The sequence below is a fragment of the Phyllostomus hastatus genome, unplaced genomic scaffold (genome assembly GCF_019186645.2).
Source record: "Phyllostomus hastatus isolate PE091 unplaced genomic scaffold, TTU_PhHast_1.1 phas_contig_80, whole genome shotgun sequence".
NCBI lineage: Eukaryota > Metazoa > Chordata > Mammalia > Chiroptera > Phyllostomidae > Phyllostomus > Phyllostomus hastatus.
The window spans coordinates 29,296,887-29,322,295 of NW_025333960.1; the positions used below are offsets into that span (position 1 = coordinate 29,296,887).

Here is a 25,409-nt window from a genome sequence, read left to right on the forward strand (position 1 = left end):
GCCTAAAGGAATTCACTAGCTAGGAGAATTATTTCAGAGTAGGACAAATACTGAGTTAATAATTAAACAGCTTTTATTGTCATCTGCCTGCTGCCTTCATTAAGATAGCACCAGTGCATTTAAATAGCCAGCATATTTAAAAGTGGGAAGTTGGATGTATTTTCTTTTTTACATATACCACCAAAAATAAAAGTTAAGAAGAATTTCTCAAGGCCAAAATGATGTAAATGTACTCATTTTCACTTCTGTGCAGCTTAGAAAAAGGACTGGATGTGCACTTCTGAAATTCCAACCACTTTTTTTCAGAGATGTAAGATACTGAAAGGCTGAAATATAGACGAGAAAAATGGGACCTAACCCAGGTAGACCAGACACTCTTCCTCAGAGGATGGTGTATACCCAACTCTGGAATGTGTACAAGTAGGACACAGGGGTAAGGTGGGAAGAAAGGGCGTCACTCTCAACTTCAGAAGCTCTGAGGTCTTCAAGAACCAATGAGAACTGTCTTATTTAAGGTAGCCTCATCACCTTAAATTTATACAACCCTTCAGTCTTATTAATATATCAGGGCCTAAGCATAATTGAGTAAATAGTATTCCCACATGCCAAATAACACAAGAAAGTCCAAAAATTAAATGATCTTCCCAAGTGGCAATGCCAAGGTGATAAACCTGGGGTACTGATTCCTTTTCCAGTGTCAATTACATCATACTGTTTGTTTCTTGAATAGATTTTGATGTAATCTTGCCCAGAGGCTTTGGTGAGACAAGTTCATTTCTAATTATCTCCTCCCTCCTTCAAATAGGAGAAACTATTCACATTATGTCATGCTCTCCCTGATTTATTCTTAAATAACCTTTGGACTAGGCCAACCCCAAACATTTTGAGCAATGGGTAGCTTCTTCGAGATAATCAAAGTAAGTTTTAAAATTTTTGCCCACGTTATAAGTAGCAGAGCTCTCTTTAAGGCCCTTAAAGGTTAGTTCTGCCAGCCAACAAAAGCTTAAGTGCCCTGGCTGGCATCTGTTCTAAATGGTCCTCTGACTTAATGTTTCCATGTCTCCTTCACAGCAAGTCCCACCCAGGGGAGGCTCCCTGCAGTATCCACCTATGGGAGAGTACAAAGATTAAATCCAAGTCTCTTACATACTCCATCCTACCCATTTAAAGTGAATTTACTCTCCTCAGTCAGAGAAATCTGGCTATAGTATTGCAAATCTGTTCATTGCACAAAACTTTTGCTCCCAATTTGCATCCAGAAATTTCCAGAAAAGTAAGCAAAATTGGGGTTTGTTACAACAGAGCTTTATAGAATAGAATCATTGGGAAATTTGCTTCCAACCAACATAACCTAATGATCTACACGCTCCAAAATTGACAAACTTTGTCCAGTGGCATTCAGCTCAGATCGACTTGAAACCCGCAGCTCTTACTGTTTCAGCAGTCAGCAAACTGTGACCTCCGGTCTGTTCCTGTACGGCCCACTAACTAGGGTTGGTGTTTATATATTTTTAATAGTAGGAAACATGTCAAGAGAAAAAAACTATTTGAGACCCTTAAAAATTACATGAAATCCACACTTCAGTGTACAAAATAAAGTCGAGCAAACACAGCGATACTTGCTTATATCTTGTCCAGGGCTGCCTTTGCGCTCCCTCAGCTGGGTGGACTGTTGACCAAAGATCGTCCAGGCCACAGAGCTTAGACTATTGACTGAATATGTACAGACCAGATTTGCAGACCCTTGATTTATTCCATTTTAATATACTTCAGTTCTGAATGTGCATTTGCTCACTTAAAGCCTTAGTCTGCTTCCAGTGTTTTCCACTGTAGAGAAGGAGAGAAAATTGTTTTCAAACTAATCACTAAAGACAGTTCAGTTTCATACCCCTCTTTTGTGTATATTTACTCTGCAAAAGCAGTATCTTTATAAATAATACGTAAGTGGATTTTAGTGATACAGTTCATCATAAAACTCCTGCCCCTGAGCAAGGCCCAACAGGGCAATACTGACTTAACACTGAGTGCTGGCACTGTTTCCACAGCTTCAGAAAATGGGGTAACCCACTGTTGCCGACAAAGCCCAGGGTGACGCTTGCCTTAATTCTCTAGCAGTAGCAACTTCCTTTACAATGTGTGAGGGTGTTTCTATGCTTGTTTGTTTTAGTGAAGGGAGACATAATGTAGGGATTTATTCAGATTTAGAAAATGTCCCCTGACTGCCACTTCATACTGTACCTTTGGAAATATCACTGCTCTTCTAAGGTATATGCTTAAGGTAAATTGCTTGCTACTTATAAAGGCAGTGATCATTAAATAACAAGTAGATGTACATATAGTCACATCACTAAAGGCTGACATTATACCATGGACAATTTAGTTTGAAATTTTCAAATTTAAAAATAGACCAGATTCTAGTCTTCAGATTATTTGCTTTCTGCCCAGAGCTGGACAGATTGCTATCAAGATTCTAAAAAGAATATTTGAAAGAACAATAACCACTTCGGTAGGAACTTGTCTTCATTTTTTTTTGGTGAAGGTTGCCTTTCATACAATTTCCTTCAGTTAAGAGAACTTCCTCTTTTTCACGACTTGTTAATGCCACAGACCATTTGCAAATGGGTTTCACTTAGATTAATAGAGCAGCATTAAGGGTTATATATAAAACTGGTATCCTCTTCATATTTTCCAGAATCAGTACACCTGCAATTTGAAGATCAATAAATAAAAAATAAAAAGAGGAGTTACTTTTTCATTACATCAAACAATACACTATACCTCATGTAACAAAGTTTGAGGTACTAGAGATCAGCTAAATCATTTCTGAAGACAAAGGAAAAAAAGTGTGTTTAACCCCGTGCTAGGACTGTTGGTAGTATGGACATGTGAACAACCAACTCCCAAGGTCACTGGACCCAGTTGTGCTCCTGAAAGGGGAGGGGGGCACAGCTGGAGACAGACGGTCTAACTCCTGTACTGACCGGATAAGGAACAGTTAAAGTAACTTGCCTCCCTTATCATAACTTAGATTTCACAATCTTACTAAATATATTTTAATACAGCATGCAGTACATGCAAATATCACTTGTAGTTCTCTCCACAGTAGTTCCTAAATTAGGAACTAACTGGACTTACTACATTTTCACCAGAGTAGGGAATTCATAATTGTCAGTTGCTTCAGCAGGGACAAATCTTGGTTCTAACTTAGTATTAATTTATAAACACCATGGCAGAAATGACTATTGGTATTTGAAGTTGGTGGGAGAAGGGAAAAGAAGTAAGAAAAGGCAGCTGCAAAAATGAGACAATCCCTGTTAGTTTTGCTGAAGTATATGAAACTTTTTATTGGATGTATACATACAAGTGAAGTCAGAGCACTAGATTCTACCCTCTTTAAAGGCCGGTCAAGGCCGCTTTCAACAAACTGGTAAGAAAGAGGTAAGAGAGTGCCTGCAACCACCTTACACTCTCCCTCCTTCTTTCAAGCATAACCTTAAATCCAATCAACTTGCCAAAAAACATTTTTTAAAGATTTTATTTATTTACTTTTAGAGAGAGAGGAAGGGACGGAGAAAGAGAGGGAGAGAAACATGTATGGTTGCCTCTCACATGCTCCCAGCCAGGGACCTGGCCAGCAATCCAGGCATGTGCCCTGACCAATCAATCCAGTGACCCTTCGGTTCGCAGGACGGCACACAACCCACGGAGCCACACCCGCCAGACCAATAACAACCTATAATGAGTCTAAACCAGAGGCCACAGTCTCTATTTCCCTACTAAGCTTCTTCAGCCCTACAAAGTGGAAAAGAGAGGGACATACAGGAAAATCTTCCTGCTTTGTCCACCTAATCTTTCTGAGGAAAGGAAGCTCTTGATATAAGACTCTTGTTAGTTTTACTTCTGACTAGGCCTCTAACATGAATTTTTTTTAAAGTGTGGTCTTCTGGGCTCAAATCTCCTAAAAGGAGTTTCCACAAATCAGAGTGGTAATAACCAAGTGTTCTGTGTGGTATTGGCAAATCCAGAAAGTGATTCTCTATGCAACTGGAGTGGTTGAACAACACTTTCAGTGGGTCCGCTCATTCTCCACCCCAGCAGCTGCTCTTCCAGCACGTCAAGGTCGGTTAGGATTTGGGGTCCAGGGTTGCCAGATAAAATAGACATCAGCTCAATCTTAATTTCAAAAATCAGTGATTTTTTTTAAGTATAAATCTATCCCATGTATTGCATGGGATAGATTCATACTAAAGAATTAAACTTTTAAATCTGAATTTAATCTGATTTAACCTTTAAATCTGAATTTCCGATAAACAATAATTTTTTAAAGTATAAGTAAGTCCCATTTAATATATGGGACTTACTAAAAAAAATTTAACCTTTTCTCAAATTTAATGGGGCATTGCATTATTTTGGGTTGTTGTTAATTTGGAGTTTTCATTTTCTCTCTCTTTTTTTACTAAATTTTGTAAACCTACTCTTATTCCATAATAAATCTCAAAGAGACCATCTTTCCTCCTCTGTAAAATATTTTATTTGAGACTACATTTCTGGAGTGATAAATTAAAAAGTCTGAGCTGCCTTTACCCACTAAAAAAAAAAATCAATTTATTGTAGTTCTCGCACAAGTTGCTTAATTAAGAGGGTAAATAAAAAATAAAACCAGAACTAGAAAATTATCAATTTCCTAGGATGTTTTCAGGTATTTTCTATCCCTTCAAAATTTCTTAATATATTAGATATGTCAACCTAAGAAACATCCAAACCTGTGAGATTTTTAGGAGCTTATTTGACCCAAGCTGACAATTACCAGGAAGTAAAATCTCAAGGGATTGAGAAAATAATTGGGAAAATGGAAGTTTTACCACTTACTCTATATGTCAAAATCAAAGGGAAAGACATAAGGGGGTTTACACAAAATTCATTGATGATAGATTAGGGAGGCAGAAGAAAGCTAAGCGGGAAAATCTCTGGAACTGGATAAGAAGGAAAAAGATTTGATATAGTTCTTTTACATAGGCGGGTATGGATAGGATAGCTAAGAGTTAACAATTAACATGATAATGACAATGAGGGGATTTGTGGTCTCTCGCTCTGGTATGGTGATAGTGCTTTGAGGGGTCTGGAAAAAAGAAATTACTTTGATATTCTGAAGGAGTATTATCAGGTTTGTTATCTTAGATGCACAAAGACAACAGACAGGCTCAGTTAAGGCGAAGATTGACCTTTGTTAAGGAAAAATACCTCCCCAGGACGTGACTGCCCACCTCCAACTGCTTTTAGTTAGGAATTTTTCATTTCAGACCGCCCATGTCCTTACTTTAGGTCTCTGAGTTTGTAAGACCCGCCAGGCAGGCCTCTCCTCAGTGTGTCAGGTTTAGCATGGAGATGGGTTTTTTTCCACAGAAGCCTCAATAGGTAAACAGCTTAAGTGGAGGAACTTGAGAAACCCATCAACTACGTGGATGTTGCTAATGCGTGCAGTTGATGGGCAATGCCACAGAAGTTCAATCCCATGGGATCCCAGCGATGCCTTGCTAGTCAAGGGTGGTCCCAGGACATGCAGCATTAGCATCACCTCTGAGGGCCTCAAAATCAGAATTCCATGCTGCACCCCAGAACTTCTCCATCAGAGTCCTCACCTTCACAAGGCCCAAAGGTGATTCATTTGTACATTAAAGTTTGAGAAGCCCTGAACTAGAAGATTCAGCTTCTTACACAGAAATTGGTCTTTTTGTTTAATACCATGTTCAAATAATCTTTAATAAACTCTCCTTTAACACCTAACCAAAAAAAAAATCTTTTGATCAAATATCTTCAAGGTATGAAATTGTTATGTTTCTATTTTATTCATAAGAAAATATTATGAATAAAAGGTTCATAAATGACTCTTTATTCATAATGCTTAAAATGACTCTCATAAGCACTAACTCAACAGCCTATTATAAATAAGAGTCTGTGCTGCTCTTGATTAATAGCCTACAGATCAGGTGGCACATACTTCCTGGCCCTGAAATCACCGATTCTCTTTCATGCTTCTTCATTTCATGTTGTAACTTACACAAGAATATTCGTGTGCCAACAACACACATTCATATATTCGTATCCCTAGGTTCCTCTGAAATGGAACAAAGGGCATGTGTTTGAGCCTGTGGCAAATTCCAATCTATTCTTGTGAAATTCTAAGTTTTAAAAAATTGTTTAAAAAAAGTTTCATGGGTTTAAATTCTTTCTGAGTTAAAAAAGAAACTTCACTTTTTAAAAAAAATTTTAAATTATTTTATTGTTGTTCAATTACAGTTGTCTGCATTTCCCACCCCCCACCAGCCAAACCCCCTCTTTCTCTTGCTTCCTCCCTCCCCCTTGGTTTTGTCCATATGTCTGTTCTTTATAGTTGTTCCTGAAAACCCTTTCCCCCACTATCCCCTCCCCACTCCCCTCTGGTTTCTGTCAGATTGTTCTTAATTTCAATGCCTCTGGTTATATTTTGTTTGCTTTTTTCTTTTGTTGATTAGGTTCCTGTTAAAGCTGAGACCATATGGTATTTGTCCCTCACCACCTGGCTTATTTCACTTAGCATAATGCTCTCCAGTTCCATCCATGCTGTTCCAAAGGGTAGGAGCTCCTTCTTTCTCTGCTGCATAGAATTCCATTGTGTAAATGTACCATAGTTTTGTGATCCATCCATTTACTGGTGAGCACCTAGGTTGCTCCCAGCACTTGGCTATTGTAAATTGTGCTACTATGGACATTGGGGTGCATAGGTTCTTTTGAATTGGTGTTTCAGGGTTCTTAGGATATAACCCCAGCAGTGGAATTGCCGGGTCAAAAGGCAGGTCCATTTTTAGTTTTCTGAGGAAATTCCATATTGTTCTCCATGCAGCAGCATCTTCACTGATAAGTCCCCTAAAGCAAGCGATATAAAGGAAAGAATAAACAAATGGGACCTCATCAAATTAAAAAGCTTCTGCAAGGCTAAAGGAAACAGCATTACAATGAAAAGAGAACCAACTATATGGGAAAACATATTTGCCAATGATACCTTGGACGAGGGTTTGTTCTCCAAAATCTATAAAGATCTCACACGACTCCACTCCAGGAAGACAAAAAAACGTTAAAAATGGGCAAAAGACTTGAACAGACACTTCTCCAAGGAGGACATACAGAGGTCCCAGAGACATATGAAAAGATGCTCAGCATCAGCAGCCATCAGAGAGATACAAATTAAAACCACAACGAGATACCACTTCACATCAGTCAGAATGGCCATCATAAACAAATCAACAAACAAGTGTTGGAGAGGATTCCAGAAAAGGAAACCCTAGTGCCCTGTTAGTGGGAATGCAGACTGGTGCAGCCACTGTGGAAAACTTCACTTCTTCATGCCAGCCTGTCTGTGTTTGTTTTTTGTTTTTTTATTTTTTTGTTGTTGTTGTTTTTAGAAGTTACAGTGCTATATCATAGAAAGAATTCTGGAACTGGAGTGAGAACATCAGAAGGCCTGATATTTAAAACTAGTTCTGCTGCTGCTGACTGGCTGGGTGACTTTGGAGGTGTTACTTAAACATCCTTCATCAACATCTTTCCCATGGAGTTTTCTCATCTGTCAGATGGAGACAATAGAGTCTGGCATTGTTTCACCAGATTCTTGTAAGAATCAAATTAGGTAACATGTGTGGGTCTTCACGATGACTATTATGTGCAACAATGATTTGCTTAGTGATCAGCTTTAGACAGGCTAGCAGTTGACTAAATATTATATGATGTGGTTTCCTGCAACGTGCCTAATTTGGAAGAAAGGTGATGTGGATTTCAACAGTATGCGCTGGGAACTGAACCAGAGAGCACGTGTCATACCAACATCTAGCTGGTGCTGTAAGTCCAAGGCAACCACAGCTTTCCCTCCTGCTCCTTAGAAATGGAATGTGGCTGGAACAGAGACTAGCTCCAGGACACCTGTTGATGAACTCATTTGCTCTGTGAAGCCAGAAGACACAGGGTTTGTTTGTTTATTTGTTTGTTTTTGTCTGCCAGAATTCTACACGATTCCTCCTGCATTTTTCCCAAGGAAAAATTATTAATGGATTACATGCTTCTAAATATGTTTAATTACTCAACTCTTTTTATAAAATTACTCCAGTGAAACCTTGGAAATAAAATATTACCACATCAACTATTCCTTTGACAGCACGTTTTCATGCAGCCGTCATAACTACATCATCACATAATTGTTGTAGGAAGTTATTAAGTAGCATTGTATCTTTCCCAATCACACAGACCCACATTGGAAGAAGCTGCATGATCATTTTGGTAAAAGACACCTCAGGGCAGAGAACTCCCCCCACCAGAACATGGAGGAGAAACATATTCATGTTTTTGTTGTTTTTTTTTAAACTTTTTTTAAAGATTTTATTTATTTATTTTTAGAGAGGGAAAGGAGGGAGATAGAGAGAGAAAGAAACATCAATGTGCGGTTGCTGGGGGTTATGGCCTGCAACCCAGGCATGTACCCTGGCTGGGAATTGAACCTGGGACACTTTGGTTCCCAGCCTGCACTCAATCCACTGAGCTATGCCAGCCAGGGCTGTTTTTGTTGTTGTTTTAATAAGTACAAAATAAATTCATTAGTCAGAGTCTGAAAAAGATGAGGGTGGGGCATGACGGGATGCATTCCTAATCTTACCACCTTCACACAATGATTGCAAAAACTATTTTCAATCTTGTGTAAACCTTCCATTGTCTGTATTCACATTTAATAATTTTTTACATGAAAATTTTTCTTAGCATGTTGAGTGTTGTTTCCCTTATCCAACATAATGTTTCTATTGGGTTGACCACAAAGCTTTAGTGTTTTCCATACAGTGGCTCTGGTAGTGCTTCGTTGTCTTTACTTCATTCAAAACCATTTTGTTAGATGGTGTGGTGGCAGCTGTCATATCAGTGTGTATTTAAAACAACTTATCAAAATTTCCATTTTAATATTGAAGATGGAAGAATATATGCAATGTTTTTAGCATATTATGCTTTAGTATTTCAAGAAAGGTAAAAACACAACTGAAATGCAAAAAAAAAAGATTTGTGCAGTATATGGAGAAGGTGCTATGACTGACCAAATGTATCAAAAGTGGTTTGCAAAGTTTCTTGGTACTATTGACATTTTGGCCAAATATTTCTTTGCTATGGGGCTGGCTTATGCACTGGAAGATGTTTAGCTGCAGCCCTGGCCTCTAGCCACTAGAAGCCACTGGCAGGAGATAGCCGACATACTCAAAATATCCAAATCAATAAAGTTATTAGTATAAATGAAAAATGTGTCTTTTATGTTATGGAAAAAACTAAATGGACTTTTTGGTCAGTCCAATACCTTTGGTGTTTTTGCACATTCTGCTGCCTGGAATGTCTTTACCTGGTAAATTTAAGTTTAGCCTTTCTCTTATCTCAGGTGTTAATTCCTCTAGGTCCTTGCTGCTCAAACTGTCTCCGTGGACCAATAACATCAGCATCATCAGAACATCTTACAAAAGCTGCAGCTCCACCCCAGACATTCTCATTGGAATATGTACTTTAATAAGATCCACAGGTGTCCATTGTTATGGGTTAACATTCGAGGAACATTGTTCTGGAAAACCTTCATTGCCTCCCTAATCATTGCCTCCCCCCACCTTCCCACTGGCCCACCCATTTAGAATCGGTTAGGAGGCTTGTGATGGTTTGCCTTTAATTCCCCACACATGGGCCTCCCCAGCACATAAATTGATTGGAGGTGGGGTGGAGTTCATCATTTCCACATCCCTGAATCTAGCGCCCTATTGACCTATTCACTTTTTAGAATTGTTTCGTCATTTTTTTGACACCACCGCTTTGTAGGTGAAGAGATACAGATGACAGTTTACTTCCGTGCTGGGAAGTGGGGTCCTAAGGTAGGGCTCTCTTGGTCATTGGTCTACAGTTTTCTTTTTTTGTAGATTTCACTCCCACAAACACGGTGGGATGGGGGATGCTTCTCTCTCTGAAAATAATTTCTGAAAGCCCATGCTGGAACTGTGTCCCTTTTGCTTAAAATGTTAGTATCTGTTGAACATCAACACCCCTGGGAGGAATTGCATGTCTCACTTTATATGCAGGCTGAGCAGCAGGCAGGCTTTGGTGAACATTTGGGAGACAGGCAGAGATAATGGTAGAATGCTGCAAAACAACTTTTGACTGATGTTACCATGCTTTTTTATATTGAATCATGCCATAGGCCATTTTTCCATTTTAAAAAATCACATTTCTTATCTATAGAATTGCAGGATGGGGCTCCCCAACCCCCATCCTGCCTTTCATCCAGCCCTGTGTTCAAAACAAGCTACCAAAAGGGATCCACACCCCACCTGCCCATGTTTGTTTTAAAATTGTAGACAAAGTGCACTGATGTTTACTCCTGTACTGATGTTTCTAAGCTCATGTGAAAACTAAACAAGAGCTGAGCTCCCGGGAGCTTTCAGTGAGTTCATGAACCACTTGGTCTTTTCACTGTGGCAGGAATATTCTGGGGATGGAGAAGCGGAATGGAAGGACAAGCTGATGGAGGGGCCTCGGCCAGAGGCTGCTGTTTTTAAGCAGCAGGAGACGGATGAGGGCTTTGCAATCAAAATGTGCCCAGAAACAAGACACTTCTGTCCTGCAGGGCGGTTGTTTGTCTTGTGCCAAAGGAGCAAGAGGCTCCTGGTACTGCTTACCAGCAGCAGTCCTCACAATTAGCCACACAGGCCACAGGGAGGATGATTATATGCAAGAACGTGTGACTGTGCCCCCCTCTCCAGTCTTCCACTGTGCTTACTCCTCACCAAGAACACCAGCTCCAGTGGAATTATGACTCTGGGTTAGTCAGGTTTATCTCCTGTGGAAGCACGTATTAGGTTGTCTTTCCGTCCTGAACTGCTTACCCGAGAGTTTGTGGTGATGCTATTCATGGTGATTTGCCCAGACCTGGGGCCTTAGGTGTGGTTTGGTATGTCGGTTGGGTATGTAGGTTCGGTATGTCGGTTGACACCTTCAGAGTGTACCTCGTTGAGCAATCTGACACGGCTGAGCTGTGCGGGGTGGGTAAAACAACTGCTGCGTTTTACACACTGGAGCATCAAGCCTGAATCCACTGAGTCATATTTTCCTGTGGGGCTTGTGGCCCATCCCAGCAGAGATTTTTTCATCTTGACAGGTTTTAAGGGTTGCTCTTGGAATCTGAAAACCATGTGTATTTTTAACAACACCTTGTCAGGTTTTAAGGGTTGCTCTTGGAATCTGAAAACCATGTGTATTTTTTGGTTTATCTTTTTTTCTTCCGACATTTGGGGAATTTGTTTTAAATGTTAAATAATTACTAAGCTTGGGCTTTTTTACTACTCTGCTAATTTTGTAGAGCTTTGGTGGAGAGACTTTTACACCTTCCAATTTCTCTCTGAACAACTGCAAATATTATTAATGATCATGAGTAGGAGCTCTAGAGATTAAAATATTAAAGGAGCTAGTTAAAATTATTCCAGATACAGAGTTAGAAGAATAATAGTCAAAGAGAAAGCAACATCTACCAAAATACTCAAAAGAAAAATTAGCATGAGTTAAGACAAAGAAAGTTTGTCTTTAATTATTCCCCTTACTCAAATAATGATTTTCTCTTCAAATCTTTGCAAGTTAGGCATAACACCATTCTTCTGGTTGTTATTATACCAATTTAAACTGATTGTCCAGGGGCCTGGTTCTCCTCCCAGCTCCACTTGAAGTGCATGCCAGCACACCTCAGTCCACCTGCGCCCCTGGCCTCGTTAGTGAAGGGGATGTCTTATCTTCACCTGCCCTTTCCCCGCAGGTTATGTGAGTATTCAGAAAGGCGGTTGTTAATCCATCTTTCTTAAAATAAAATACAGGGTCCAGTGCAAATAATGCCCCCTTTTTTATTACAAAATTGTAAGCATGTAATTCTGCAACATAACAATATCACACTCAAGCACACCATATGACATTTTAGGTGAATTTTCAAATTAGAATTATAAATTATTATACCCATATTATTACCTACCAACCACACTCAGGCAGGCCTTATTTCTGCCAGACTCTGTACAATAGAAAATACCACAGGAACTACATTTTTCCTTTGGAGAACCCATAAATTTTTCAAAACATGAGGAAAATAGTTTTTACTGTCCATTGGAGTGACTCAGTTAAATTAGAATAGAAAGAACAATGATAAAATTCCACTAAACACATGGAGAATGGCATAGAAGCTCCTCATAATATGAATGCAGTGTGATTTCTAGCAGAGCAGACACGTTTTTAAAAAGCATTTACTCAGAAACCCTCCTGAGCTCACTTTTCTCAGTGAGGTTGTGAGTGCCGGGTCATCTCTCTATCAATGGGCCTGGGCTGAAATTTAACGAGGCATCTTACCCTGTTGCATAAAGGAAGATGTGGGAAAAGCAGAGCTACTAACCCCATCTGGCGTGAGCTGTATTGCGCTGCCCCAAATATAGGCAGAGACGAGAAAGACTGTATCCGATGGTTTCACATAGCTGCACTGTTACCGACACCCACGCAAGTGGCACCCGCCTGCCTAAGGCACCAGAGCATGCAAGGACAAGAAGAAAAAATAGGCTTAAAACACAGGAATTACACCATGGTTACCTATCTTTTGAGGGAGGTCAGAGGAACCCTCTGGGCACTGTCATTCTTGCTCAGATGTCACATGTTACCCCGTGCACATTTTAAATGTTACTGTGTCCACTTCTTTGGATGGTCAAAGGAATAACAGACTATAAAGATAGGACAAATGGAAAGCATGGTTTCTGCTGTGACCCAAACGCTAAATCTGAACCCTGGACTCTGAAAGTGAATCTGACACCATTCTCTCTGCGCTGCTTCCTGTCACATAGCCATTCGGCTAGTTCCTTATCCATCACACCCAGGAGGAAGGGAGCCATTCTTCGTTCCACCTGCTTTATGGTCAAGGATATCTGATTAAGAATAGGTAAATATGAAAAAATAGGCATGAATGAAAGTAATTATCATAAACTTCTCAGAATGATAATGCACATGGTCTTTCTCACGTATGTAGTTTGTCTCATGTTCTTTTTCTCCTTAGAACTTTACCTTTGTATATTTAGCACTATGAATATTCCACTCCAGAATGGAAAGGGCAATCTCTGACTACTATGGGAAGTAGCAGATGGATAAAGGAGGATTCTGAGAAGAGGGTGGTTAGCTCAGTTTGAATGAAAGTACTGGATTTCCATTTAATTAAAGCCATCACATTAGATAGTTTCCAAGGATTATTTTATTTTTGTAGATGCCCAAATCACAGAACCATAACTTGATAACGTCATTACTATTCTTAACATATACCACCAAAATCCCATTGTCTGCCAGCTAAAATTTTTCAAAAGCCCTTGAACACACAATACAGGTCATTCAATAGTTTGCCTTTCTTAAGGAAAGAAATGTTTTATACCACGTGCAATACTCCAGATTCAGGGATATTTGGCCCCCTTTATTTGCCAGATACTCTCATTGGGTTTTGGTTTCCCTGGTGTGTGCTCAGCTCTGCTTCCTGACAGTCCCCCCCCTTCCCAAGGGCAGACTCTTGCCCCCACCCCCTCTGCTGCCCCTGGGAAGGCCCTGAGCCCAACCCCCACCCTGAGACCACTAATTGAGGAGGTGCTGGTGCAGGCAGGGCTCCCTGGAAGGCTCTTATCCAGTAAGATCACCCTAAGGATTAATAGCCTGTGACCTTCTGTTAATGCTTACAAGCTGCTTTATTCCTAGAAAGCTGTGGGCCTCCCACACTAAAGAATGTAATATACAACCAGAGTGATTCGATATCTCTAAGAGGGGCGGGGGGTGGGGGGGTGGGGGAAGTTTGGAATTTAGGATACAGTTCATTTGGAAAATCCAAAGATAGCCTAGTCAACTCCTGAGAGGAAAAAACGGATTTCAGGTCCCAAGGGTGTTCTCTTGGAAAAGCTGGGAGCAGCTGGGGAGGCAGTAATTCCTGTGTCTTTGTGAGGAGAATGCTTTAACCTTGTGTTGATCAGAAGCTAATTAACTAGATGCATAGCTCTAAAGAAAGAGAGAGCTCCTAACTTTTTCAATGGCATGACATGACTGCAAATATTTTTACAACCTTTTTTTGTTTCATTCTGATATGTCTGTTATGGGCCTGTGGCTTTATGGTTACACAAAAAGCAGCATGGGGGAGAGGGTTAGGGGGTGGCTAGAATTACTAGTTTGTTTAAAGAAAGAGGATTTGCAATTTCTAGAGGATGAGGGAAAATGAGCTTCTGTAGAAATGAAGAATGTGCTTTGTTAAAGGGTTTGACCATGTCATGACTCTTGTCCTAACAAAGATATTTGGTCTTTCCAGTGAAAACAAAGCCAACAAGCCCAGAGAAAGCGTCTGGCTTAAGGCTGCTCCTTTCTGAGGAGCCAGCTAGTTAGTGATCACAGTGAGAAGAGGAAAAGCACACGTGGTCTCTCCTAGCACGAAGGGAGCTCTGCAAGCCCCTCTGTATGTGGGGGGTTAGTGCACGACCCAGGTTAGACTATGGAACACCTGCCTTCGCACCCATGAAAACCACCAAGGATAAAAGTCTGTTCCTGTGCAAATAATAAGATGTGGGAATTTTGGAAATTGGGGAACAGCATAAACGGGAAGGTATGAAAGGTCATTTCCAAAATGCAGAGTTATCATAACGCTAGTTAGAAGTCACTTCTGATTTTGAGTGTAGGTATTTGTATCAAAATTGTCCATTTTAATGAAGAACCTCGAAGGTAAATATAGGAGAAGGAATAACAGAAGAGAAAATTTCCAGTAGGCAAACTTGGCCAACAGATTGTTGGCAGTGGTTTCTGAATCCTAAAATAGGAGGTGAGACTTTTTTACTTTCTTGGATCTGTGCAAAGTAGAGCAAATTCCTGACCCTATCTTGCCCACTGCTTTTCTGAAAAAGAAACTAAAAGAAAGGAGTTATCTTGTTCAATTCTAATTGCTGTCCAGTCTCCTGATTTTTTTAATTAAACTTTTCATTTTGAGACAATTATACATTAACATGAGTTGTAAGAAACAATACAGAGGTATGTCATCTACCCTTAATTCAGTTCCCCTCCGTGGTAACACCTTGAACATCTGTGCTACAGTGTTAACCAGGATACTGACATCCATACAGGTTCCCAATACAAAACATTTTTATCACCACAAGAATCCCTCATGTTGACCTTTTACAGCCATACATGCCCTTTTCCCTCCTTAGCCCCTGGCAACCACTAACCTACATTCCATTTCTATCGTTTTCTCATTTCGAGAATGTGAGATGAATGGAATCACACAATTTATAACCTATGGAGTGGGCTTTTTTCACTCAGCATAATTCTCTAGAAATTCACCCAGGTTTTTGTAAATATCAATAGTTGGCTACTTTTTATGGATGAGTAATATTCCCTGGTAAGGATGGATGGACATACCACAGTTTGTTCAACCACTAACCTGTTGAAGGATATCTGAGTTGTCTCCAGCAGTTGACCACTATAGAAAAATCTGCTATAAACATACATCTTAACTTCTCTGGAAAAATTCCTAGGGTAAAATTAGTGGGTTGCAAGTAATTACATGTTTAAGTTTTTGTTTTTAAGTCAAATGTTTTCCGGAGTAGCTGAACCATTGTACGTTCTTACCAGCAATATATGAGTGATCTAGGTTCTTCTCATCCTCATCAGTGTGTCATGTTGTCGTGGTTTATTTTAGCCATTCTGATGAAATGTATAGTGATAGCTCATTATGGTTCTTCATTTTCTCTTAGCTATTGGCTAGCGACACTGTCAATTCATGTGCTTATTTGCTGTCTATACATTCTCCTCAGTGAAGTGTCTCTTCATGTGTTTTGCCCATTTTCCAATTGGTTTTTTTACTGTTCAGTTTGGGGAGTTCTTAATTCTAAATACTAGTCCTTTGTCAGATATGTAGTTTGCAAATATATTCTCCCAATTTATACCTTCTGTTTACTTCTCCTTCACATGGGCAAAGTTCTAAATTTTGATGAAATCCAATTTAGCAATTTTCCCTTTTGTGGGTTGTGTTTTGGGGGTCAAAGCTAAGAACTCTTTGCCAAGCCTGAGATTCCAAAGATTTCTCTTTCTTTCCTGAACATTTCATAATCCTTACATTTTATATTTATGTAATGATCCATTTTGAGTTAATCTTCATTTAAAGTGTGAAACTCTTGGACAGTAACTGCTCTACACCTGCCAAACACCACAGAAAAAACTGTCACCTCCCCTGCCACCCAGACTAGAGGGTACCCTAGACCTCCACCCTCAGCACACTGTCTTATTGAGCAGCTACTGTATCCTGGAGCCATAGCTCTCCAGGTGTCTCAAATCAGTGGCAAGGGCCTGGCTTTTCAGGTAGCCTGATGTGGGTGAGAGAGCTGATACTGGAGCCTGTCAGACTCAGTTAGAATCTGGCTGCATGATATCGGGCAAATTACTCCACTACTCTGAGTTTCAGTTTTTTCCTTTGTAATAAGATGGCTCTGAGGATTAAATTAGATAAAATATGTGAAATGACTTTTGCAGGGGTGTTCAATAAATGGATCTCATTCTTCTCCAAACAGATCCATTGCAGCTGTTGGAAAATTAGCAATGGGCTGTTGTCAGAGAACAGAAAAAAGCCAATTGTGCATGGCCAGCCCTGAATTTTCTAAGGGCTAATTATCTGGTTTATAGATAAACTAGGAACCATATGCTCTTGCTTCCCAGCTTGGTGGCCAATGTTTCCCCTAGTACCCAGCAGCTATGTTACTAGGCAAAGAGCACAGATGAAATATTTATTCTTTTTTTTCTTTGTAATCCTCACCTGACAATATTTTTTTCATTGTTTTTGGAGAGAGCGGGTGGGAGAGAGAGAGAAAGAGAGAATACATCAATGTGAAAGGGAAACATCAATTGATTGCCTTCTTGTACATGCCCCGACCAGGGATCACACCCACAACTTGGGTATGTGCCCTGACCCAGAATCAAACCCATGACCTTCATTCTACGGGTCAACACTCCAACCAACTAAGCCACACCAGCCAAGGCAACTTTATTCTGATTGGAAGATTTAGGGAAAGAAATTGACAGGATGAGAACAGATTTTCTTAAACTTGATTTTTTTTCCATTTTATCAACTTCATTAGATTATGGAAGAAAAATGTGAAATATCCATAAAATTAAATTCTGCTATCAAACACATAAAGAAATTCTACCTGTTCTATCTAAAGGAAAAAAAATGTCAGGTTACTAGAGTGCAGTTCTTGAAACCAATCATGTGAAATTTTCTGGGTTTTAAATAATCTAGATTTTATAAATTACTTTTGAGATCCCTTATTGAACAGTGTAACATTGAAAATTCAGCTGTCACCTTTACCTTTACACTCTCAGCACTTACCATTTTATTTGCAATTTTTTTCTTTTACCATCCCCTCTTTCCCCTATCAAAAAAGTGTAAAATACCTCCTTCCTCACTTTCTTAAAATCTGTCTCTCACTGACATCTCCAGAACTATGTCTGGGATTAATCACATTGTGTTGGATTGCCCACAGATATTTTATTTTTATACAATTGATTTTAAACTAGGCACCAAGGACATTTTTAAAGTGGCTATATACAGAAAACACAGAGGAGCAACGTTCAGGGGAAGGTGGGGTGGGGTCATTTCTAATTTGTTTCTTGGGGTCGTGGGAAGACTATTAAGGATCCTGCGTACATGCAGCTCAGCTCCTTGTTAGCAGCATCCGCCTGAGTCTCCTCAGTTTTTGTCCCCCTGCCCCTAACACTGGACCCTCAGAACCTGGAGGGCACACACATTTCTCAGCCTCTAGAGCTGGATCTGCCCTTCATCACTGTATCGTCTTATCCTTTAGCCACAGTGTGTTGTAAAGAGAAGTAGTTTATTTACATAAAGGAAGTAAATTTTTACTTGTGGGTATACATATTTTGAAGTTTGATCCTGATATTGTTGCTAATACTTATCCTGTAAAAAATAAACACAAATCTTTTGACTAAAAGACTAAGTCTGTGTTGATACTACATATAAAACCTGCAAATTAACCTACGTTTGGGGAAGTCAGCATTTTAATTGGTTTTGGCATCTGACACCGCACAAGAGGCACTGTGTCCTGGGTTATATGATTCTCATCACGTCAGATGATCAGGGGGCGGAGTGGGAAGGTGAAAAACAAATATCTCCATAGGACTGATATTATACTAAATATTCACAAACTACAATAAGTCGACCTAAGAATAGATTTAATGATATAGATGGATAACCCCTTTGTTCAATCTCTCTCATGGTAAAATCAGCTAAATTTGGATATTTTGTGTGAGTGTTTTCTTTAATTTCCTTTTGCATTGCTGGCCACGCCCAATGAACTAATTTATAACTCTTTGCTCCTATGTTTTCATCATATTAAATGCTCGCTCTTAATTTGTTTTTTCATTTTCACTATCCCAGCACCCCACCTCTCAGAGGAGCAGTTGGTCGCGACAGCCGGGGAGAGAGCCTGCATGCTCAAGGTAAGGTTCAAACTCGAGTTGGGTTGTGTGACTTAGAGATGAAATTGGAGTACTGTTAATGCCTTTAGACCAAATTTATTCTCCAATTTGCACTATACAACTAAAGCAAACATTTGAGTAAACACGCTTCGTTAAAACATTATCTTCCAAACTATATTCCATTTCTCATGTGTACTGAGGGCTAATTAACTTCTGTCAGCAATTCTTCTAAAAATGGTCAGTTAAAGTTTAATTTTAGAGTTCTAATTAATGATAAGTGGAGGAAGAGAATATTAAGATATAGTCAACCGACCTCATGGCATTTCTAACTGTAAGTGATCACCTAATCTTGTTGAAAGTCAAGGCATCTGCTCTGTTGCCTTTTCAGTAGAGATGGGTACCTTGGGAAGGGGATGAAGGCCTGCGATGCCTCATGTTTTCAGTCTGGGATTTGTGTTTGAGACAGTAGTTCGACCTTCAGTGATTTCCTGCTGGTGCTCTGAGTCTCTGTCTAACCCTGTCTTCAAGGTTCAGTTCAGGAGCTCCCCAGAACAAAGGAACAATTAACTAACATGCCACCAGATGGCAATATTTGGAAAGCCATCTAGGGAGGTTTCAAAGCTGTCAGCTATTATTGTTCAGAGAACAGTCTCACGAAGTATAGCGTCCTAGATTTCATCAAAGGTGCTCCAAACATCCTTTGTTTTACTTCTTTTTTCCCCACAGCATCAAACTTTTTTACTAGGGGAAGAAAAGGAGCGTGGGGTGTATATGTTGTTTTCTTTTGGTTCTCATTCTGAAATGATAAAATTAGAACACTCGTAAATAATTTGTTAAACTCTTCGTGAATATTAAAAGCTCAAATCAATGGATAATATACCATATTTGTCTTGAGGTTTCTTTGTGATAAATGGTATGGTTGCTGATCATTTTTAAATAAATTATTTTAGAGAGGAAACCTAAAATTCTTCTCCTAAAGTGAGATATTCAGGTACAAAATTATATGTATTCAATTGAAATAATTTATTTAAATAAGATGAGTAAACTTTTCCCCTTTTGCTCTAATGAAAAAGGAAATACTGCCCCATGAGTGGTGTCTGAATAGCTGGACTTTCCCAGGACCAGAGCTGGCTCTAGAGCAGAGTGGGGACAGGGGCAGTGGAAGGCATCTGAGGGCAAGTGAAATAGGAAGACCAAGAAGAGGAGCCACCTAAGCTTCCTTTGTGCACATAAAAGCAGTTCCTGAACAGATGCTGAGTGCCCTTTGAAATCTGCTCTGTGTACCAGCCCTTCTGGTGGGGAGCGCGCACGTCTGGCGTCTGGGGTAGTCCTGGTTTACTTCTGTTGTGCTTGTGTATGGTCTGTTTAGCACCTTCTTTTACCCTCAAAATATCTTCGTTTGGATGATATATTATATAATTTCCATGTCTTCCAGGTTGGCATGTTTGAAGAAAAAGTAATGGAAAAAGGCAGCCTAATACTTAAATCGGGTATCTGTTTATTGGTGTCTTTGTATACCTGAGGCTACAGGACAAATGCCTCTTTTTCTGTAAAGAACCACAGTAAATATGTCCTGCTTGGTGAGCTATCCAGTCTCTGTCACAACTGTTTGACTCCTTGTAGTGCGAAAACAGCTGTATACACTACATGAGAGAATGGGCCTGGCTGTATTCCAATAAAAGTTTATTTGCAAAAACAGGTCATCGTTTATAGACTCCTGTGAGATAATAGATGATAAGGGGGTAAGAAATGCTAGAGAACAAAAGAGAACAAAGAAGGCAGCCACTCTTAATTCCTCTCCTCTTCACATACCTCCTCGGTTGCAACCTCTTTACTTCACCCTTTCATGAGCTAATATTTATAGTTTCTTTGAGGGAGTAATCTCTTTATCAGTTGTAAGGCTTCATGAGATTCCTTCGCTGGGCCTAGCTGGTTGCTTCTCATTCAAATCCATTTCTGTACCCTGTACAACATGCCCCTGCCGTATGTCTCATGACACAGAACGGCATCCCTATTCAGCCACCACCTGAACTCTAGAACAGTGCACTGGAGCAAAAACGACTTAGTAGACAATTTAATGCCATGCTTTGGTCCTCACTAAATAACTGTCTATAGAAAATATAGCCTCATGAAAGAAAGGTTAATGTTGACTATATCAAAATTTTTATACAAAGACAATACACTTAAAGGAAAATTTGGGGAGGGGGGTAAGAAAATCACCTGTAACATCATCCAAAAGAACTATTTTTTATTTTTGCATGTTTGCTTTTTCCATAAGTATCCCTATTTTTCTGCAGTGGGTGTCACAGTGCTCATGGGCTCTGCGTTTTACCAAGCAGTGCTCGCAAGCACCTTGTATGCATCCTCAGAACTGTTGCTAGAATAGCCGAATAGCACTGTGTGTTCTACCAACATGCCATAACACTTTCCAACTTTTCACCTAAAAACTCTACACTAATTTTTCTAGACATTGTTGATTTGGTTAGGTTGATTTGGTTCAGTTTACCTTGGGGTTTTTGTTTTGTTTTGTCTGTCTATTTCCTTAAGATTATTATTAAAGGATATAATCATCATAATCAGTTTATCATATGTTTCCCCAAAAGATCTGGAGTACATTTACAAACATATGCAATTTGAGGTACCAGTCTCACCACAACTTTATCAGAAACAGCATTTATTTCCATAATATTTATTGAACGGCTATATGTAAAGGATTGTGCTAATTGCTTTGAGATATATATATATAATATATACACACATATATATACATACATACACACACACACACAGAGGTGAACAATGTGTTCATTCCACAAACATTTACTGAGAGCCTATTGTGAGCTAGGTATCGCAGGATTTCAGCAGCGGGGTTTCAGTGGTCAGTAAGGGATAGCTTTGGTCTCAGAATGTGCCCTTATTAGGAAATGAAGACCGATACATAAATACCTATAATCAGATATAGAAAGTCAACACACCACAGGAGAAATACAGGCACAATGTTATGGGAGTTTGGGAGGGGTAGAGGAGGTACAATGGCATCTAAGCCAAGCCTTGAAAGTAAGTTGTATTGGGGTATGCAGAGGTGGTGACCTTTGCCATTCATTTTATAAGCCTTTATTAATTGCCAAATACTAAAAGCTAGAGATAGGAAGGTGAATAAGACAGAGTTCTTAGACTTACTATCTGGTGACGTAGAGAGCCTTTAAAAAAATCCTGAGTGTGACAAGGAGGACAGCTTGTCTGGCAGAGGACACGTGGGGGTAGGGATGAAGTGGGGTTTCCTTTCTTTAAATGTATGGGGGTGACATCGGTTAACAGGGTCATATAGGTTCAATTGTGCATTACTGTGACACCTGATCTGTGTATCGCATTCTGTGCCCATTACCCATGGTGAAATCACCTTCTGTCACCATATATTTGGCCCCCTTTACCCTCTACTGCCCTCCGCACCCCCTTCCCTCTGATAACCACCACACTGTTGTCTGTGTCTCTGAGTTCCAGTTTTATGTCCCACATATGAGTGAAATTGTATGCTTCTTAGCTTTTTCTGACTGACTTATTTCACTTACTGTAATATCTTCAAGGTTCATCCATATTGTAGCAAATGGCAGTATTTTATCTTATGGCTGAGTAGCATTCCATATTGTGTGTATGTGTGTGTGTGTGTGTGTGTGTGTGTGCGCGCGCATGTGTGCATGTGTGTGCATGCATGCACATGCGTACCACCTCTTCTTTATCCAATCATCTATCGAAGGACACTTGGTTGTCTCCATGTCCTAGCCACCGTGAATAATGCTATAGTGAGAGCAGGGGCATGCATATCTTTGTGAGTAAATGTTTGAGAGTTTTTCAGGTAGATATCCAGAAGAGGGATTGCTGGGTCATATGGTAACTCTACTTTTAGTTTTTTGAGGACTGAACCAGCAAACTGTTTTCAAAACAGGTAGTAACAAGTGTTGGAGAGGTTGTGGAGAAAAAGGAACCCTCACTCACTGCTGGTGGAGTGTCCACTGGGGTTTCCTTTGATGACAGCTTTTCCATGGCTCTTCTTTTGGGGCAATCTTCATCATCAGTTATTGTCAGAGCCTGTGGGAGGTCTGCCTCTGGAAGTTTGAAGGTTATTCTAGTTGAACCGACCGACATTTCAATTAAAATTGGCCTCCATTTACAGTGAGTACCCCCAGTACGTGCTGGTACTGAGAATGCATGGGATCGGCAAGACCCTCTCTCCTGGCCCTCACCAGCTGAAGACTGCTAGGAATTACTTTCTCATGTGTGTTTTGTATTTTAAGCAGCTGAAAAGAACCTGAATAATAATCTAATCCAACTCATTTTATAGATGAACATTTTTGGGTGACAAGAGTTGAGTGACTAGCCTGTCGTCAGACATTTGGTGACAAGCCACAGCACCAGAACCCTGGCTTCTGACTCTCACATACTTGTTCTGTACTTGCTGCTCTGACTTTTTGCTGCCTCATCTTTACTATAGGGTAACAGGAACTAAAGAGAATTATAAGCATTCCTTGTGCACATAAGAACAATATGTACCCAAGCAAAATACTGTGGTCTTACCCATCTCAGACCACAGCAAAATACTTAAATTCTTAAATTAAAATTTTCTGTCCCTTACCTCCTATAGGATCTGGGCACATAATTTGACCTCACAGAGTTATTACATCTTGAGTTTGTTGAGGGAATAATTTGAGGTAATGTAAGTGTTGGGTACATCATGAGCACTCAGAGAATGTTTCTCTTTCCTGCCTAGAGCTACTGGTTCTTCACAGATGAGGTTACTTTCTAAGACTCATGAGATTTAAGTGATGGAATGAGGGTACAGTTTTTAAAGTATCTAGTGCAAAGCCTAATGATCTCATATCTGAATTTCACTTAACAAAAGTAGATATTTAGAGGTTTTTATTCATGGTTCTTATTTTCTTCTGTAGCTTATTTTATATGATTTGTGGACATTTTGGTAAAACTTAAGAATTCATTTATTTTTTTCTGTGATTGTATTTAAATGACTTGTTAAATATAGAAAGATAAAAAAGAAAATATGGATAAAGCCCTGGCTGGCGTAGCTCAGTGGATTGAGCGTTGCCTGTGAATCAAAGTGTCACAGGTTCTATTCCCAGTCAGGGTACATGCCTGGGTTGCTAGGCCATGACCCCCAGCAACCACACATTGATGTTTCGCTCTCTCTCTCTATCTATCTATCTATCTCCCTCCCTTCCCTCCCTAAAAATAAATAAATAAATAAAAATTTTAAAAAGAAAATATGGATAAATATTAACAATTATAAAATATACCTGTTGGAAATGAGTGTACATTATACTGTTATGCAATTTTTTTCTACTTTTTTGGTTGTTTAAAATGTCCCAGGACAAACTTTCTATGAAGAATTATATATTGAATATTAAGCATCTACCATAGCCTCATCGGCATTGAAGTACAAAGGATACATTTTGAGCAAAAAGTCAAGGTCTCAGCCCAATGGAGCTATGAGCCACTGTAGGGACCTTAGTGAAACAGGTAGCTCTGATACAGTGTGCTAAGCACTATGCTGGGAGGGCAGGATGCTGTGAGGCCCCAGCAGCAACAGTGAAGCAGAACTAGTGCAGAGAAATCAGATGGTGTTTCCAAGGGATGGTGATGTCTATTCCAAGACCTGAAGGAAAAGGAGGAGCTAGCAGGCATTAAGAAGGGGTACTGCAGAGAAGGGGGAATCATTTGGGCAGGAAGACTAGCAACTTCAAAGACCTGGAGAGGAAAAACATAAGAGATGCATGTGACTTATTAGCAAAATTAAGAGATTTTCAGTAACTCTTGTTCAGTAACTCCTTGATAAGCTGCCCCATCAAGGAAAGAGTGAAAGATAAGGCTGGATAGACAGATCCAGAAGGGCCTTGCAAAGCCAATGAAGAACTGTGGGTTGTATCCTGAAAGTGACAGTTGAAGTATTTAAGTGGAGAAGTAAAACCACCGGTTTTACACTATCTTAGAAAGGCCACCCTGGGAGCTGTGTGGAAAATAATCAGGAAGCGACCAGGTTAGAAATAGACAAAGTAAGTGATGATGAACATCTGGCTCAGGTGGTAACAGCTGGAGTAGAGAGAAGTGGGTGGATTTGAAGACAATTTAGAAGGCAAAATAGGCATGACTGAGTAAGGGAGAGGTCAAGGATTCATTCATTTGTTTGATACATGAATTGAGTGCTTGCTTGCTATGTAGTAAGCACTATTTCAATGATGAGAAGAAAAATAAAGTAATGGAAAGTGCTATTGGGAATCCAGGGTGAGGTGTTGCTATTTTACCCTGTGTTTTGCCGTGTATAATGCACACTTTTTTGCCCACATTGTTGAGGGGAAAAGGAGGGTTTGCAGTTAATATATATATGGGTATATGATTATATACCATGGGTATAATAATGCCATGTATAATATGCACAAAAACATAGGTGTGCATTACACATGGCAAAATGCAGTATATAGAGGAGGGTCCCTGTGAAGGACCCTTGTCCTTCACACATCAGTTTTTAAGGACCCTGCTTCAAGGATGCCAAAGGAAGAATTAGTTACCTGGTGACTTTACCACTCAGTGGGCTCCCTGGAAGCTTGGCCAGTGCTGTGGTTGGTATAGGATATGATACCCAGGTGCCTGGCATAAGTAAGTGGGGAGTCTGGTAGTATTATTTACTCGGATAGGAAACACAGGGTGAGGGAACATTACAAGCAAGAGGGCAAGAATCGGAAGCTCAGTATTGAACATGTTGAGTTTAGAGTGACTGTGATGTCCTAGAGCAGTGGTGTCGAGCATTTTGGCATCTCTGGGCCACATATTAAATACACTGTGAC

General features: G+C 39.8%; 1 protein-coding gene across 2 annotated transcripts in view; it reads left to right on the plus strand.

The window, feature by feature from the left end:
* The window catches only part of MAPRE2 (microtubule associated protein RP/EB family member 2), a 142,392-nt gene that overhangs the window by 4,022 nt on the left and 112,961 nt on the right, over nucleotides 1-25,409 (plus strand). For both annotated transcript variants that reach the window (XM_045849628.1, XM_045849626.1), the window contains exon 2: nucleotides 18,518-18,579. Coding sequence is in view for 1 of the 2 variants with exons in the window: in XM_045849626.1 (XP_045705582.1) it covers nucleotides 18,518-18,579 (62 nt within the window). In the remaining variant the exon portion in view is untranslated. The remainder of the gene's footprint in view (nucleotides 1-18,517; nucleotides 18,580-25,409) is intronic.